Source organism: Nomia melanderi, chromosome 2 (genome assembly GCF_051020985.1).
Source record: "Nomia melanderi isolate GNS246 chromosome 2, iyNomMela1, whole genome shotgun sequence".
NCBI classification, from domain to species: Eukaryota; Metazoa; Arthropoda; class Insecta; order Hymenoptera; family Halictidae; genus Nomia; species Nomia melanderi.
In genome coordinates, this window is record NC_135000.1 from 6873688 (window position 1) to 6892389 (window position 18702).

An 18702-nucleotide genomic window follows, 5' to 3' on the forward strand; every position below is an offset into this window, starting at 1 on the left:
TCCGCGTGAACTTGAAATATTCCGTCGTAGTCAGAGGCTATCTGACTCACCGCGGTCGGCCACTAACAATAAGAGGAAATGCGAGAAACAGACGCGTGCTCGCGGGTCAGCCTTTGGCGAACGCTGTTGATAACACGCCAACAATAGGAGGGACAGCGCAGCACGTGGACGCAGATACAGGCCGCACGCGGTGCCACGGTCTCGGTCGCGAGTGGCAATTGTGTTTTCCAGAACTTTGGAGCTAGAGAATAATGAAATTCTTCATTTACGATCACTAGCAAGTCGAATATCATCGACTGTACTATAATTCACTGAATTAAACGGCGATTATTTAATATTTATATATACTATGCTTAATTAATTGAATAAATATACAGTAATAATAAGGCAGGCAGTTAGTTTGATATTGAACATTCATTTGGCAGCTTTGAATTTCAAATATCACAGCTCGACTACAAAGGAGACACAAATTGGAGATTCAACATTTTGAAATCATTTCCGATTATCAAAAATAATCTACAAAGCTGCCTGTTCCAGAGAACGGTGAAGTTATCGATGTGTTTAGGTCTGATTTTAATGATTTTCGAATATGTTGTGGGGGGCATGATTTTGAACAACGTTTTCCTTTATATGTTGTCACTGGAAAGCTATAGTTTCGAAGATAATTGTTAAACTCCGCCCCACCAGTGTTAGGCTCCGCCCCTTCCGATTAAACTCCGCCCTCTCATCTCGGTGGGACCACACTGTGAGTAGGATAACCAGGATGGGCGTGGCCTAACTGGAGAATGGGAGGAGTTTAACAATTATTTTCGAAATTAAAGCCTTTCACTAACAACATACAAAGGAAAAAGTTGTTCAAAATCATGTTCCCTACAACATATTTGAAAATCATCAAAATCTGATTTAACTAAACACATCGACTATTTAATCCAAGGAACTAGTTAAACATATCGCTCAGAGGAAGTGAAAATTGCAACGCACAGATCCCTTGATAATATCGAAACCTTGAATACTTGACTAAGAAAAACCTGAATTCTTACAAGCAAAACGCGATAAGAATAATTCAATTATTCAAATAACCCCAGACTCTAATAAGAAGCTTCCTTCTCTATTATATAACAGTCGAATCCATAATTCAGTGTGCCGACAAAAGCGATTTCTCGAAATCTCGAAAAATCACCGACCACAAAGGGTTCGACCGTGAAGACGCGAAATTAACTTGAACCAGAAATCATTCGAAAGTTGCCAGTCCAGTAAACAAGTTTTCTCTAGAAAAGCTAACAGTTTCACTGAACGCATAGCTGCCAGAAACGTCCGAGTCGAGAGCCGATAATTTCCGAGGCATGAGATGGGACGACTGTTTTTCGAGAAACGCGGCGGAATGTATTTCGGTACCGTTCGTTCTTGGCCGAACATTTCGGATCGAGTGCAAGAAACCCGGATCGTTGACTCGGCAACGCGATTTTCGCGGCCGACGCATTGTTTCCTGGTATTCGGTTACGCGCACGCTTATGCAAACAATCCGTCCGGCGTTATTATCGCCGGCTGTTCGCGCACGTGATAAAAGTTCAAGGTGCCGGATCTCCTACGGAACTCGCGCGCGCGCAACGATCGCTGCCGTCCGAACACGCCCGCTCTCCGTGGACTTGTTGAGCTTGGCATTTCGCGCTGTGCAGCGCAACTTGATTCTCAGGTTTTTTTGCAAGTTTCGCTGCTGTCTGCCTTGCATAGGCTATATTTATTGTAGATATTCGTGTTGTCACATTGTGGACAATATAGTCCGTTGCTAATTATATACAAAGCTTTAATTATCTACGGGTTGTTTATGGTTTGAATAATATTAGAAACTTGTGGTATTTTAAATAATGAGTTGCAAGGGATGTTTTATCACAGGTATCTCCAATATACGTGTTACATAGGAACATTCATGTTTACACGTTAGACTAGATAGTCTGTTGTTAGACATATCCAGTAGCTGTCTATCCTTCTGTTTTACATACTTGCAGGTTTTGCTTTGAATAATATTAGAAACTTGTGGTATTTTAAATAATGCGTTGCAAGGAATGTTTTGTCACAGGTATTTTCATTATACCTGTTACATAGAAACATTCATGTTTACACGATGTAAACTAGATAGTCTGTTGCTAGCCATATCCAATAATTATCTATCCTGTTTTAATCGTTCGCAGCTTGTTCATAGTTTGATCAACATTAATAACTTGTAGTATTTTAAATACTGACCTGCAGGAAACGTTTTACCACAGATACTTTCAATATACACGTTACTTTTATTCTTCTACAGATAACAACGTATTCATTAAGCCAGATTATTTATTAATTCCCTAAGAATCGTTTCTATCCTCCGAAAGAAACAATCCAGACCAGACAATCTTGATTTATCTGATGGTTTCAGCGTTAATTCCCGAAAACACATTAACAAAGGACAGGTGGGGAGTTCTGGGTTCGGATAGTAGAAAGACGCGCGGGAGCAACCTTGAGGAGAGAGAAAGAAATTCGTGGGGAGAGGAAGAGATCCGCGGAGCGGAAAGTTGCAATGCCGACCGGCGCAGCAGTTCAAGGCCTCCGATCCCCCCTACCCTGTTTGTTTCCTATATTCATTCTATTTTCTGCGTTCCCTTCTCCTCGTAACCCACTCGTTTTTCCATTTTCCCTCTCTCCCTCTCCCTCTCCTGATCCCGCGAATTTCACATTCGCACGGCCAACCGGCGCGATACCGTTCCTCCCGTGGCAGCGCCGAACCCTCTCCTTCCTCGATCCGCAACGATCGGTCCGTCTCCTTTCCCTTCTCTTTATCTTGCTCCACACCAGCCACCGTCCTCTTTCCCTCTGAGGACAACGCAACGCTCTCCGTCCCGCCGTTCGCCGCCTAAGGGCACATTTACAGCGGAGCTGCGGCACTCGATCGGAGCAAACCGTAGAAACACACGGTTTCGCTTTATAACCTCTTGTCCCGTGATTTCTTTCATGTGCGATCGCTGGGATCGCTTCGACAATTCACTGGACTCCAGAGGAATTCTGCGACTACGCTCACGTCTACTCCGAAGTGTAACAACTGATAAACGGAAAATACTTCGTCGGGATTCGAGAGTGCCCGGTATTTACTTTAGTTCGTGTCTGTTTGCAGGCTTTCTGATAAGTTCCACGTAACGTTGTACGGCGAGCGATAGACGCCGTACATATTTAACTGACTGAAACCGACTGTTGCAGTATAAACGCGTTGGATGAGGATATTCCTTGGCTTCTATCGCTGTGAATGTACCCTGGGGGTATCAGACATAACCTATACCCTAAGGCTACGTTTACAGTGATAGTAGCTGAAAGAGTTGAGTGTTGCACATAATAATCAAGCATCTCTCTCGCGTTTACGGTTCAGCTATTGGGAGACGAAGCTGAGGAATAAACGTAAATGTTAGGCACTCCATTACAGCGGCTAAGGAATTATCGATGAAAATACAATGACTCCTTTGTTCTTTAATTCTGTCTTTACTTGTACAATATATAATCCCCAAGCTTAATGCCATTAACCCACCCCAGTTTATGAAAAAGAACATTTTACAAAAGGAAACTCTGGAGCACCATGAATTTTAGCTACGAACCATTACTCTATTGCAATCGCGAAAAGTAGCTTCACGCGTCGACGCGAACGCCACGTTGTAAAACGCGAGCTTATATTTCTTAGCTCTAATGGCAGCTCTGATCGAGTATCGCAGCTACGCTGTAAACGTGCCCTAACTCCTCCAGCTACTCCCCCTACGATTCTTCTCCGCATCCCACGGATCACCGTCCTCTTTCCATCGCAGCCGTTTCCGCTCTCTTCTACCAGTGCAGCCCTCTCTCGGCGAGTCCCCGTCCCTCTTGGTCGCTGAGCCTCTTCGTCGTTGCATTCATTCCTCTGTCATCCCGCTCCCTCCTGGTTCCCATCGTTCGCTCTTTGTTTCCTATTCGCTGCCCCTGCCTGCCCTCCCCCCCCCCCCCCCCCCCTTCACCCACGGAGTCCCTTCCCGTTGTCTCGCGCGCATTAAATTGTGCTGATTGATACATTCCCATCGCGGCGGGTTTCCTCCCGGCCGACTCGTTTCGGCGGCCCAATTGACGAGGGACTCATCGATCGTCCGCTTAACTGGCTCTCAATCTAGCTACCCGGTCACCGGGTACCCGGAGATGCAGCGCCCGCTATCCTCCCTTTAGCATTTCGAGGAATCGGCTACGTAATCTCGCATACCGACGCTAAGTTTCTATTTTGTTGGCCAAAAAGTCTCGCCGGCCGTTTCAGCGAAGTTTAACCTTCTGTATTCGTGCAATGTTTCTCGTTGAAGTATCCATTACACTTTCTGATGAAGAACCGATACATTTCACAACCAACGCGAAGATCTTGCATAAACTAAGGGACTATTTTATTTGAACGTCGCATACGTTGATATAATATATGTAATATGGAATTTTCAATTTTATAATCTTTCTGCATTGAATCAAATGGCGAGTGCAGAGGGTCAACACTAGAGCTACCAGATGGGTCAAAATGAGCAATTCCTAATTGCTTCTTTTACAGTTGCTGCAAAGGTACAGATACTTCTTTGAAAAATGAATAACGAAGCTGATTTGGTAATACCTAAACTGAAATATGAGCCAATTAAAATCTCAGTAAATCCACGTTTGTAGTTTTCATAATGAAATGGTCAAAAGTCAGTTTAAGTGCTTGGTAGATGTAGTGTTAAGGTAGCCTAGAACACAGTTGCCAAGATGCATTTCCCTGCATACGTCCACCAGAAAAATAAGTATTTGTATTCATAGGAACTGCTATTGAAAATGTTGATTCGTCAACACATCTATGGGAAATAAGTATATCGAAACTAAACAATCAGTTGTCTCGTTGTTCTAGTGTCTCATGAGGTACCCTAGCATGAAATGCACCTGAGCAGAGACACTGCCTAGTTGTACACTAGCTCTACCCTAGTTCCTAAGCTCGAGGATCCAAGAAACTGGCCCCGGGACACTCGACAACAGTCCCCGGCCAATCCTTCAGCTCCGCGAGCTATTAAAGTCATGGGGTCACTGTTACTCGCTAGGTATCCCAGTAACAAGGCCTGTTACATAACCTGCAAATCGCATACCCGGCGAAAGCGATCGTACGTGATCGTTTCAGGGAACCAGTCGGCTAGGATCGGCGAACATTCCTTTGCTGCGTATGGTGGCTATTTCATTCTCAGCAGTAACAGTGATCGATAAACACCGCATTGGTTAGGCGGCTGAATTTCGCTAGAGCCTCCATAGTCGCCCTCTACGCGACCATGTTGCTCAGTCGGTACCAGGGTGCGTTGCCGACCACGCGCAACCGTTGTTACAATATGGCGACAACGGTGACGTCACAGCCACCAATGCCCGAGTTACATAAACCCCCATTGCTTTGTCCCTCTCTTTCCGCTTCTATTTCCTGTCTCTTAAGCACCGACTCCCTTCAATCACGGGCTAGCTAACTATAATCCTCCTCGCTTCCTTGAACCTTAGCGAACCTGCTAGTCTCGAATCTCAATGTAGTATCCTAACTTACAGGACCTAAGTCATCGGGACCGGCGGGCCAGTTTGTGAGAGAATCGGTTGCTGTTAATGGACCTGGCAGGATGCTGAGGATTCCAGGGACGCTTGCAACTAGAAAAACTGATCCACCAGGTTTAGAGCGGTTTTTCTAGAATCTCCGGGCTCTAGGTGCCCGTTCGATGAAGATGGTCGACTGTTCCAGGTCGCGCGGGACCTGAAGCACATGCCTGAAGCGCCGGTCGACGACGTGCTCGTCTCGGGGTACAGCATTCTCGTTCATTAGGGCGAGACCGTATCCTTACTCGAGTCTCCTTCAAGCCTCTTAACCGACGGAGAACTATCTTACAGCTCGCGAATATTTTCTCTTTCTAATTAGATGCGCGGATACCGGTTCTCCCGAATCTAATTAATTAGCTGAACAAAAAGCAATCGGCGGGGAGATATATTTTTAACGTATCCGCGGCGGCGAGCGATAATTAGCTGGTAAACACGTCTCAACCCTTCGCCGACTCGCGAAGGCGATGCGAAAACTTGTAATTTGAACAGAATGGCCTAATTAAGATATCCATCTGTTGGGGAATAAGAGGAAGAAGGTTTTAAGCGTATTAGTTGATCGTTCGAACGAAAATAGGAGCACCGTTGAGGAAACGTGAAGAGTATGGAAGGTTGAGGGCTGCGAATGTAATATAAGAGATCGCTGCTAGATCATAGATGCTAATACGAGATGAACAGCTTCAGAGACAGAATTAGTGGACATAATTTTGAAGCGGAGACGCGAGCTAACGCGAGATGCATCGCGTGAAATGAATACGGGAGTGTATTCAAATTAAGAAATGAAAAAATATTGAATTTGCATAGTGGCTCACCGAAGGTAGCAACGGATGGCAGCACCCTTAACCTTTCATTTCTCTGCTGGCTCGTAAAAAGATCCCTGGAAAAAAATGAATGGATTTTATTCAAACGAAATTCAATGATTACATTCGTTTCTGCGTTGAAAAATCATGGGAAAAGAGCTTCGGGGTTGGCGGAGGAGTTGGAGAAGGTTAAATGGTACGGCCTATGGTAGTTCCACGTTAATTCGTGTCTCGATTCCAGGTTGGCTTACAGCCCTCGTAAACTTGCACCGTAATTACGCGGGAGAGCGATAAAGCAAGACTTAAAATATACGATGGACCATGACAAACCGTTGCACAGCACGAACTAGGCGCTAGCGATAGGAATCGAATATTTCGCTCGCCGGCCAGAGCACAAAATAACCGTCGCGTTCAACGAAGGCTTTCCTAACTACTGGCATATTTATTTCGAGCGAATGGAAATCATTCGTTCTTTTTATTAACGCTGGAGCCACCCTACCAATCAACATAACTGGTTTCAATTTTCTTATTCTGCAATCACCGATGCCACGGACGGGTTCAATATCCAAAACTGTGTAAAAAAAGCCAATGGTTTCATTTGCATAATGTAATGAGTATCGGTAGAAGTGGACAAATATACGTTCATTCATTTTTATAATTATACATTAATTTCGCCGAATAATTTGGCGATTGCAGTGGTCAAATCTAACGTGGCGAGTGAACTATGAAACGGATACATTAAATTGGGGCGATAAAATTGGGATAGATGTTGAAAGTTAGGACGTATTTATAACAAATTAATTTTCTGTAGCGAGAAAGAGGAGTGAATGCATTTTTTTTGTTTCATTTCTATGAAAATTTTGAAAAGAAAAATGATTCCTGCGTTATCTAGTGCTAGTAAATGATTGTACTGTCTTTTGTAGATAATACAGACATCTTAAATAACATTACCAACAGATAGGTTTCCTTTGATTCTGCATTATCTACGAAGATAAGTGACGTACTTGATAAATTCGGTAACAGAAATGTTTTTCAACGTGATTTTCGTACGTTAATAACAGCTGGAGATTGAAATTATAATTAACGTATGAACTATCGAACATTCACGAAGAAAAAAATATGTAAAAATAATCTGTTTCCGCCCGGGATCGAACCGGGGACCTTGTGCGTGTGAAGCACACGTGATAACCACTACACTACGGAAACTGAGATGTTAGTCATTTGTTAAGTATTTCTGAAAACGCAGTATTTGCCCTAGTTATGTATTGTAATATTTTAAATTCGAGAAACAACTTTCAATCGTCACTTAATTTGAAGCAGCAATATTATAAAACTACAAATTTGATGTAAAATTTTGTATAAATGTATCAACACATAAAACGTTGAAATAAAGTGGAAGAAACTCAGTTATTAAAAACTTACGAGTAACGTTAAGACACTAAAAAGAGACTGAAAACGCTAAAGACACTAAAAACACTAAAAAGCACTTAAAAAAAGAGTACATATTTGACTAATCGTCTTCCGCAACTCATTTCAGTTCGAACAAATCCAACATGGCGGCGGAAGTGTATAGTCAAGCGCGTGTTCGAACAGAAAAAGTGCTGTTCACATTTATATAAAATATTTTTGCACTCTTATAATTGAAAAAGATATTTGAGAGTCATATTTAACATACGGACACACAATTTTTAAAACTTTTACAGCTCTAGAACACTCTTTTTATTCGAAGTGTATTAGGGTTGTTTGCAAACTACCGAGTAGCACAAATACATCTAGGTGTCTAAATTTCTAAAGTGACGAATGTCTAAATGTCTGAATTTATAAATTTCCGAAGGTACAAATGCCTAAATTTCCAAAGTTACGAACGTCTAAATTCCTTAAGTTACGACTGTCTTGTGAAATGAAACGTTGAAACGTGTAACTTTAGAAATTTACACATTTACTCGAAACAACGGCAACACCAATAGAACACCATTCAAAATGCCATTGCTATTGCGCCAACGTGATAAGCAACACACCCTGTACACGGTTTAAGGAACACACAATCCCTGAGGCGCGCGTCGCGAGTTCGCAGCCGGAGCTTCGATCGCGAGGGGCGATTCTCGGCGCAATTAGTGAACATCACGCGATGGGGAAAGTGACGAACAGTCCTAAGCTCGGCGACAACGGCAAGAAGCCGCAGGACAAGAAGAAGAAAAGAAGAATCAAGAAAAGCTTGGACGATCTGCACCGAAAACTCGGCAAACCGGCCAAGGTACGTTCGTGGACGCCATTACTACGGCGATCGAGTCTGTCCATCGAATCGGCAAACGGAAAAGTTTGCAGATGAACTGCTGTCCCTGTTTGGTTAGGATTCTCAGAGTTCAAATCGAATTTTTCGAAGCAGTTTCGCTTCGAAAGCAGCTTCGTATCAATTTAAACAAAGATTAATGAAGATGGAATTAGGGATCCCGGTTTGAGCAACAAATATCGTCAACAGTGTATGTTTTATAGGTTAACTGTGAAATTCTTGTTGCTAGGATTCATCTATAGCTATTGAATCGCTTGAAATATAGACAAACCTCTGGAAACACGTGTTAATCTTTGACAATCCTTATTAATCTTTGATTAACTAGCTGCAGTTAGGAAAACTACTCGTGTGAACTACCGGTGAACAGGTTAAGGGTCGTTTTATCTTCAGTGCACTATGTTAAAGGGTACAAATGAATACTAATTGATTTGCTTTTTGCTAAGTTATCGCTGCTGCAGTGACGAATATTACAGATCTTTAAAATATTCAGTCGTCCAATAAACTACTTACTAAATTTCCAAAATCTACTTCACAATTTATAAAGAAAGAACCTTCTACAATCGAAAGCTTTCACAATATGTACCTCAAACCTTATTCATCCACGAAAGTACGCTATTACTAAGCGAACGGAGAGTTCAACGCTGGACAAGCGAGAAAAAGCGGAGAGAAAGAGCCTGCGACGCGACAGAAAATCGAGCATCCGATCACGCAGAAATAGACACGCAGGAGTGAAATCTGTCGTAGAATATTTGTAATCGGAATCGAATGTCACGCGGCCGAGTAAACAAACTCGGAGCCGCAATGAAGCGATGCGCGAAGGGAACGAGACAAAACACGGTACAGGGCGGTTCAGTTTCGCCCCGAGTCTTTTCAGGTTTTCTCGGTCTGGGGTCCCGTTCGAACATTCATTAATCCACGCAATGATATTCTTGTATTATAGGAGACAAAATGAAATTTTTCAGCGAAATCGGAAGTCGTTCGAGGCCTGGCAAAGCCATTTCGTAAAGGTTCTACACCGTTTCGCGGACGTGCGCCAGGAATATGTACATATCGACGAATTTTCGTTCACCCGCGGATCGTTCCCGTGAATAAAACTGATCTCTTGCAGGGCAAAGACACGAAAACCGACGGGAAATCGGGCAAAGAGCGAAACTCGAGGCGAGCAGCCAACAGAATCCTCGGCAGACCCGTAAGTGTCCGCGCGTCGACGTTCGCAGAGACGATGTACTCATCTTCGAAATGACATTTTCAGCTGTCCGGGATATACAGGAATGGCGCCGTGGGCAAGGAAATACGGAGAAGTACGTAAACATTCGCGATTAACCTCTCGCGATTTATTACTCGGCTGTGATCGATATAACTTTCGATATTATTAAGAAAAAGAGTGAAATTATGAGCGTATTCTATAACAATCTTTACTCCAAAGTGTAATAATTGATAAGAAGAGTAATATTTCATTTGAATTCAAGAAAATCGAGTAATATTCGTACTTGTTGAATTCTGTTTAAAATTTTTACGAGTCTGGCGTGTTGTTGTAAAGCAGAGGGTTAATTCGAATAATGGAAGGGTTAATTCATTTTATTCTTTCAGCGCAAACGAAGCTACCTTTCAATGATCTGAACAATGCCAGGCTCGAAGGGGATGTTATGAAGCTTCTTCACGGATACGATGCGAATTCCAAGTGTGTATAAAATAGATACAGATAAAATGAATGTTCAAATTCGACTGCATGAAGAAGAGAAACGTTTTTCTTGTGATTGCCTAGGGGCATCATGATCGAGAGCAGCAACAGAGAAAGATCGAACGATCAGATGATAGATTCCACCGCAAAGGAGATTTTTCAGTCCACTCTGGCTGATTTAGATTGCGTGAGCCCAGTTTTGCTTAAAATGAACGGGTGAGTGTCGGGTAATTTTTATGGAAACAGAAGATTGCGAAAAATGACGGGGTCATTCGTAATATCTTATGTAAATTGTACGATGGAATGTGTATATTTCATTGGCAATTGTGTTTAGTTTGATTTCTTCGAAATTAGAATTTACTATGGAATCCAGCTATTAAATAAAATTGAAAAATTGTATTACAACTTTTCTCGCAGAAGGAAACGATATTGCAAGGAAGAAAGTGATGGAAATGCTGACCTTTGGGGGCATAAAATACTGTCGCAAATGATTCTAGAAAAAAAGAAATCGACGAACTCAAAATTCCAGCAACACTCCGCCATTCAACGGTACGAGGAACTCTGCGCCACGGTTTCCGCCGAAAATTTCGATAGACTGAGTTTTCCAGACCAATCCGTGGCAGGTATCTAATTACACCGAATCTATCAGAATTCTTAACATTTAATCTGTTTAATCTTGAGAATCTTCACCACGAGTCAAGCACGTTGTTACAAGGCAAAGGGTTAATTGTGAATTAAATTGAATTTTAATGATTTATTTAACATACTTTCTCCGAATGTTCTCCAACCACCTCTATCGTGACCCACAGACCCCCTAACAACAGTGAAGAGGAAGCTAAGAAGCACCTACGCGGAGACTTTCCACAACCAATTCCTCCGAGACATGATCAAACGCGGGAACATCATAAGCGAACACACCCCTAGGACCTCCACCCCGAGTCCCATCCTACCGGAAGTGATGAACAGTTCCTCCGGTTACGGAGAAAGCGGTGAACTGATCGCAGGGAACGTGGACAACTCGGTCAGCCAGACTAATCGCAGAACACACACGAAAGATGCCGATTCACTGGTGAATCCGAGCGGATTTCTGCTGTCGAGATCGAATTTCCAGTTGAACAACAGTGCAAAAGAGATTCCCACGCCTCGACTACTGTTCAGTTTCCCTAGCTTAGCCTCCAAAAGTACCGCGGACACCGTAGAATCGAAACAGGAGAGAAATCTACGAAGGCTAAACTCTGACGTCGATTTCCTCGGATCGAGCGCGAGAGACCATACTTCGCTAGAAGTCAACTGTCCTCCTAGCCACCCGAAGAACCTGCTATACTCCGACATACCCGAACAGCAAAGAAGCAAAACGATGATTCTAGCGCAGTGCAAAATGTCAAGGGAATCGACGATCAAGAGGCAATTGATCAAACGCAGGAACCAGCGCACGCAGACGACGGGTTCCTTAAGAAGACATCCAGCGATGTCCAACGCAAAAATAGCGCACCACGAGAAGGAGAAGAGCATGAGGCACATGCCGGCCATACTTCGACGTTGCAACAAAGCGAATTTATTCGACGAAGCCTCGCTCGACCAGACAAAGAAGAAGTTCCAGTTTACTCCCGTCTCGCCGCCGTCTATTCGATCCGATCTAACCGACAATTTCAACTGCACGAGTGACCTGGTCGTGCAGACCTGCGTGATAGCGTCCCCAAGTCTGCGCCGGGATGAGTCTCAATGCGACCAGCAGCTAAACAACATCTTCTCGAAGAGGAACAAGAGGACCCAGAAGACAGTGATGTTCACGAGAAAAGACTCGCGAAACGCGGGTCACTGTCTGTTTGTCAACGATATGATGCCCGACAGGCCAGCAGACACCCCTAGCATCTGCCTAGCGAGGAAAGACCTGCTCCAGCAGCAGGAGAAGTGCTCGAGGAACGTCTGCGCAGCTCACAGAAGCTGCCAACGAGCAACAAGCAACTGCCACCGGTCGTTCTGCTGCTCGCAGGTCTCCGAAGACTCGAACTACTGCAGCCAAGAGCTGAACGAAGCTGCCCAGCTGCGACCAGTGCACTTGCAGGAGCCTGTCTTCTGCGAGAAAATGTTGTTGAAGAAGCTCCACCAGCATCCTGTCCGCGAAAACAATCAGCACTGCCATGGGAAGAACCAGACTGTCTGCTTTTTAACTCTAGACGAAGATTCGAGCGATAGGCAGGACTACAGCGGAGTTAGCGCGCCTGCGATGGAGAAGTCGAGGACACTGAAAGATGGCATCTACCGCCACAAGGAAATGGCCGACGTTGGCCTACTAAAAGGCGTCCAGAATCTGCAGATACTACCGATGGAGGAGTCCAGGGTGAAATGCAGCAGCGACCGGTGCATCGGGAAGACAGTGCTGGTGGAAGAGCAACCGGTCAAGTACCTGGCGTTCGACAACGACTCCGAGACTCAAAGGCTACCTATCTACATACAGAAGCAGCCCCAGTTCGCCTCAGCGGATAATACCGACGCAAATTACCGATTGATCTCCTGCCCCGCGGAATACACGCAGAAAATTCTGCTCGTGCCAACGCGGGAGAACAGCAAAGTGATGTACGTGAAGGAAGCGGATCTGAACCGACCCGGTGTGTCTTTCGAGCGAGTCGTTCATCCCAGGAAAATGTTTTACCGACCGGACCAACTGAACGTTCAAAACGCGTCTAACGTTTGCGAGGTACACGTTCCCAAGCAGAACGTCCTGGAAGTTGGGAACCATGGGACGATACTGCAGCAAAGGGACCATGAGAAGAGGTCGAGGAACACCGTCGGTAACTGGTCAAAGGTTCTTTATACGCTAGTGGAGCTGATTTTGGTCTTAAATTTTCGTGAAATTGACAAATGTAGAAATTGGATTATTTAACAACTTCGCAAGTAGTGTTATACATTTATGACAATGTTTTGTAGGTTGAGCTGAGCACTTGATTACTTTCACGTATGCTTTTATTTAAAATCGTAATGAACTATTTGCTGCGTTTATAGAGTATCGTGATATCGAGGATTGTTATTGAAACAAACGCTGGGAGAATCTTGAGCGTTTTAAGAAGAATTATTAATCATTTCGCGGTTCTTACGTTATACTAAGTTAGAATATTAAACATTTTTATTCCCCAGTAATAGTATCAGAATATTGCAATTATGTTCAAGCCATTCGAAGGTCTTGATTATCAGTGACCAACGTAACAATGTATTAAACTTTTCCTTTGAAGAAAGTTTCGCGAACTTTTGCTTATCTCGCGAACGCGTGTAAAACTCAACGTAGTGGAAAAATTTTCTCGCGATTATCGCAGAAACTACGAAGTTACGTTTTATCGGAAAAAGTTCGAATTTTCGATAGTATTCGTCAGTTTCCCGAAAATCCTAGAGTACTGCAGTACTATCAGATTTCTCAAGGAGAATGGGAACATAAAATTGTGTTTTACTTTGTTACAGAACACACTATTGTGAGGGATGCCTGCGCGAAGAATCAAACTGTCTACTACAAAGAGTGACAGTGAAATTCCTTGGAATGTACATTGCATTACGTATATTATTTTTCTGTGGTACTTCAGTGTGGTATACACAATTATTTATTGCATTTTGCCTACAGTGCCTACAGTGGAAACGTATATTTTTTTTAAGTTTGTATATACATTAGCAACGAAGAATGTATACGAGACTTAATTGTGCAAAAGTGAATCGTTGCACAAAGTTGTTTATTCAACGGATCGGATTTCGTTTTGAATTGAGTACGAAGGAAATATTTCCTGGAGAACGTTAGAGAAAATGGCAGTTCAACGTTTATACGTTTGTAACGTAATATAAATGAAATATAATTATATGCATTATACATGTTACATTATAACTATATTATATATTATATTACAAGATGGTTGTAATGTAATATAAATTATAACCATATTATATATTACATTATATCCATCTTACAATATAATATAAATTATAACCACAACGTAACCAAAATGGCCACCGATTTTCCGTTACACTTGATTCGAATATTTGATACGAATGTTTCTTTTGTACAAACTGCAGCATTACAATTCAATATTTGACTAATTAACGTTTCTTTCGTCAAAAAATTCATTATTCCCGTATGATCCTCGAAATAATACAAAATAACAATACATTGGTAATAATTCTAAGGCAGTGCAACGCTCACAATAACCAAAATGATAGTCTGTAGTGAACAACAAATAAATCATGAATATATAATAAATAACAAGTAGATAAGTGTTAAACATACCCTCAGCAGATGCAGGGCTCTTAAATTCATAATATTCGACACTAATTAACGTTGCACCGAGAAAATGACATTAATTAATCACTTTTTAAATACGAGCACACTCGCTCCGTTGCACTACATTCAGCACTGCGCACGCTCTATACTCTTCCCGCCAGAACTATATAATTCCGTCGACTGCGCAACGCAGAGACGTGGCGCCAGCTGACGGCCATTTTCGAAAGTACCGCGCACAACCATACCGGTGAAATTTAAATGGCGCGATGCGACACGTGAATTAAATTCGAAAATGGGGGAAATCGAGTGTAAAGTAAGAATTGCTTTCCAATAATTTTCGACGGAAAGATATTTAATTAATTAAATCTATAAATCCATGGGGTTAACGGTACACGATAAATAGGATTACCAGGCGCGAAAATAAAGGAATAATTACTGGCCCATTTTAATCAAGCCCCAACAACAATTTCACTCGGCGGCGACGGAAATGACTACGTTAATGTATTTTACATCCCATTATATCGGAAATAACAATTATTTCGTATTCCGCGATAATTATTTTAATGAGTTACTGTTATGAGCGTATGTTATTGCACACGGACGGTTATTTTTCATATTGGGCGGCGTGTATTATGCAGGATTCACATCGTCGATATAATTGTTTATAGGAGTAATAATTTTTTACCGAAAACTGAAGCGTTTGGTTGACTTTATGAGATGAATTGTTGGTAAAATATTTGTCGATTGAAGTGAAGAATCTACGTTAGAAAGATAATAAATAAATAGACAGATAAAGCGTTTATATACTATTGAAAATTAATAATTAATTATTTAAATATACAAAGAGATGTTGATTGCGAACAAAGTTACCATTTATTCTTAATATATCAACGCCGAGAAAGTATTTATTAAAACTACGTATGAAACTATTACGTATAATCAGAAAGTAATTAAATAAGTTACAAAAACATTGAAATAATCATTCAGTAATCCTTTAAAAACCAATGCTCACCAGCCGACGATGTTCTAAATTGCTAATTAAAAAGTAATACTTGATAAATACACTCAACACCTAACCAACTATAAGCATAACCTCTCGCATTACCGTTAATTAAACTCATTCACCCTATTTCATTAAAAATTCTTCCACAAAAGCAAGAAGGGTATCCACTAAATCGCGAATATTCCCATATTTAATTCACTAAATACCAAACAAGAAGGTAAACAAAATAAAAAAGCGATACGTTGCTAAGGGAACGGTAGATCTCACCGTGAAGCGCGAAGGGATGCATGAAAAAGGGGAAAAACAATGCGGTCCCCATCGCGTATGCGTTGGTCGACTAGAAAAATGACGGTGAGAGCGATAGTGGCGTGTGTAAGTCGGAAGAAAAATTATCAGCTTTCTCTCGAACGTGGAAGTATTAAATTCTATTCCTATGGGCACACCGGAGCCGATGGGGTGGGCTCGCAGCGGGGTGGAAACGGGGCTCCGGGATCAGTAACCAATATTTAATCAACTTTCCAGGAGAATATTATTCTCCGGACAAATCAAGGACATATGTATCAGACCGCTAAGGGGGGTTGACGTTCTCTGTATTGATATAAAAGACGAAACTCCGTTTACAGGGCTGTACGCGCCGTTGCGCGCGCGCATGCCCGTGTTTGTGCTCATTCACATTGGCGTATTTACTCGAATCCAGTCGATTCTTTTTTCATTCATCTGAAATCGAAGCAGACATCGATTTAGACAAATGCCGCACGATTTCGTAGAGTAGAATATAGAAACTGGGAAGGATATGATATCAAAATTATTTGATTGAATTGCATTATTATAATTATTATTATTATTATTGCACTTTGAGCTAGCTAGAATGCCACCGTATTGGGTAGCATTGTTTATAATATAGAAATGTTTTCAAATGATCATTGTTTAACTGAATGAACTGTAGTAATTTATTTTGGTTGTGAGTCACAGGCCACTACATGCTATTCAATGTGTTAATTGGAAAACTGAATTGGTGCAAATGGATGTGAAAAGTAGTTTTCAGTTATTTCGTAATAGCTTGCGTATGTTTTTCATGTTTGAGAAGGTTTGTTTAAATGTTAGTAGAGAAGGTTTATGTGAGGAAGGGTTTGTAATGAATTTTTATCCAAGGAAAGTTTGATTGTCACCTTTAATTGCGATTTGTTTCAGTTACTGTCGTGGCTTTATTTACAACAGTCGGTTGTTGTAGTTTCAGTTCGCAGTTTTCGAGTCACGGGACAATTTTCCAATCGAAAACGTCAGATCGGCAGCTCGAAATTCGCTTGCCGTGAAGTATTCGACTACCGCTATTTAAATAACGAATGAGCCTAGTGCACAATTGAAAAGAAAACTGACCCGGAACGTTTTGAATGGTGTTTCAACTAACTTTAAAGTTTGAAACTATGTAACTGCGATATAGATCGTTTCGAAGTACCGTTTGTAATTACTGGAATTGGGTAGAGTTTCGCAGTTTTTATGGGGTTTACGAAAGCTTCGACTGCTTGGGATTTTCGGGAAGTATTCTAGTTTTGAAGTTTTCGGATCTCCAAATTTTAGGATTTTCAAGTAGCAGTTCTCAAGCTCGAAATTTCCAACTTTCTAAGCTTGCAGATATTAAAATCTTCAACTTCTTAAGCTTGCAAATATTAAAATTTTCAACTTTTTACCTTTTCAAACTTTCAAATGTTAAAATTTTCAACATTTTAACTTTCCAAACTTTCAAAGATCAAAATTTTCAACTTTCTAAATATCCGAAGCCTCAACATTTTATCTTTCCAAACTTATAAATATCAAAGCTTTCAACTTTTCAAGCATTCAAATTTCAAAATGTACTCTTCCAGTCTCCAACCCCTCAACTCCCAAGCGTTCAAAACTCCCTTGCTCCATAAAGATTTACTTCACACTACCCACTCAACGTTAACAATTCCTCCACTTCCAAATACCTCAGAAGCCGCTCTCAAAGCTCCGTAAACGCTTGAATCGCGAGGAGACAAGGGAAAAATCGCGGCTTCCGCGCGGAGCTGTTTCGTCGAAGCGTATCAACGTTCCACGGCGATTCCGTGTCCCCTTCGTTAGAGCGTTGTGAAATTATTGACGGGACTACGCCATTGGGGAACTCGTACTCGTGTATTCCCAGTGTACACACACCACAGACGGCACGGTGTTGCGCGGCACGCTGCGTTCATGGAACGGAATTCCCCTGGGACGGGACACGGGGAAGAGGGTCGCGCGGCAGGGCTGCTCTCATCGTGGCCCTTTCGTGAGAACAAGTGCGAAACAAGTGTCGCACAGGTTCCTGCCACCTATCCAAGGCCAGCCCCGTGTCAGCCTTGTCCATGTAATTTCTCTATCTGACAAATAAATCATGCTTCGTCCTTTATATTCCCTTTATCCTTCATTCCCGCGACGTCGGACGCGTGAGTTACACTATTGTCGATAATTGTTCGAAGGACATTGATGTGCTACGTGTTTTCCATGTGGCTCGTTGCAAATTGTCGGTAACAGTTTGTGTAATAATAATTAATAGCTTTTGTTGGAAATTAAGACTGCGCGTTGAACTCCAGGACATTCACTGTTTGTTTTATGAATCGATGTAGTTTTTGCTGTCTGTTTGAAAATATTCATGATATTTGTGAATATGATCTTTTTCTATTTTCCACGTGGCCCCTAGTAAAGTATCAGCGACATTTTATGAAATAGTAATTAACAGTTTTCCATTCACATTTGGAATACCTTTGGATGAATATTATCCTATATCGTTGTAACAGAACGTTGAAATAATAAGAATGTATTGCTGTCCCAGTTTTAACTTTCCATGATCGATTCGAGTGTTCGAGTAATTATGGACGGCAATGCATTCTCATCGACAGGATGACACGTTCGTCGTGGCTGGATGCTTTATTTACGTCGGAAAACCGCGTTGAAGGAAGAAGGCAAGAGCTGCTAGGGTTGGTTGGAAAATAGGGAACTTTCGTGAATATCTCGGGAATGAAGTAAGCTACAGGTCTACGTGAGGACTTGGTCTGTAGCTGCATGTTT

At 42.0% G+C, this 18702-nt stretch overlaps 2 protein-coding genes and 1 non-coding gene across 5 annotated transcripts in view; 1 reads left to right on the forward strand and 2 right to left on the reverse strand.

The window, feature by feature from the left end:
- Positions 1-7945, reverse strand: part of Ecr (ecdysone receptor) — a 233166-nt gene extending 225221 nt beyond the window's left edge. Inside the window, exons 1-2 of the mRNA XM_076364575.1 lie at positions 7833-7945; positions 6423-6487 (exon numbers count right to left, since the gene is read on the reverse strand). The gene's annotated coding sequence lies outside the window, so the exon portion shown is untranslated. The remainder of the gene's footprint in view (positions 1-6422; positions 6488-7832) is intronic.
- Positions 7544-7616, reverse strand: TRNAV-CAC (transfer RNA valine (anticodon CAC)). Its single transcript has one exon. It is a non-coding gene; the product is annotated as a tRNA-Val (tRNA).
- A 27-nt stretch (positions 7946-7972) lies between the features above and the next one.
- Positions 7973-14489, forward strand: LOC116424365 (uncharacterized). Of its 3 annotated transcripts, none has more exons than XM_031970796.2 (9): positions 7973-8664; positions 9663-9743; positions 9809-9889; positions 9953-10001; positions 10291-10381; positions 10466-10597; positions 10799-11004; positions 11191-13187; positions 13835-14489. In XM_031970796.2, exons 1-9 carry the CDS (start codon positions 8539-8541, stop codon positions 13847-13849), a joined length of 2778 nt encoding a protein of 925 aa, XP_031826656.2. In that variant the 5' UTR covers positions 7973-8538; the 3' UTR covers positions 13850-14489. The 3 variants fall into 3 exon arrangements, with proteins under 3 accessions (XP_031826656.2, XP_031826565.2, XP_031826737.2); XM_031970705.2 differs by having other exon boundaries at positions 7974-8664; positions 11191-13173; positions 13835-14484; XM_031970877.2 differs by lacking the exon at positions 9663-9743 and having other exon boundaries at positions 7977-8664; positions 11191-13173; positions 13835-14475.
- The last annotated feature ends 4213 nt before the right edge of the window (positions 14490-18702 follow it).

What these genes read in the sequence shown, in the direction of transcription:
- LOC116424365 (XM_031970705.2), top strand. Translation starts at nt 8,539, where the DNA reads ATGGGGAAAGTGACGAACAGTCCTAAGCTCGGCGACAACGGCAAGAAG. An exon ending in TCCAGACCAATCCGTGGCAG is followed by an intron (nt 11,005 to 11,190) that starts GTATCTAATTAC and finishes CGTGACCCACAG; the next exon opens with ACCCCCTAACAACAGTGAAG. An exon ending in GAGGTCGAGGAACACCGTCG is followed by an intron (nt 13,174 to 13,834) that starts GTAACTGGTCAA and finishes ACTTTGTTACAG; the next exon opens with AACACACTATTGTGAGGGAT.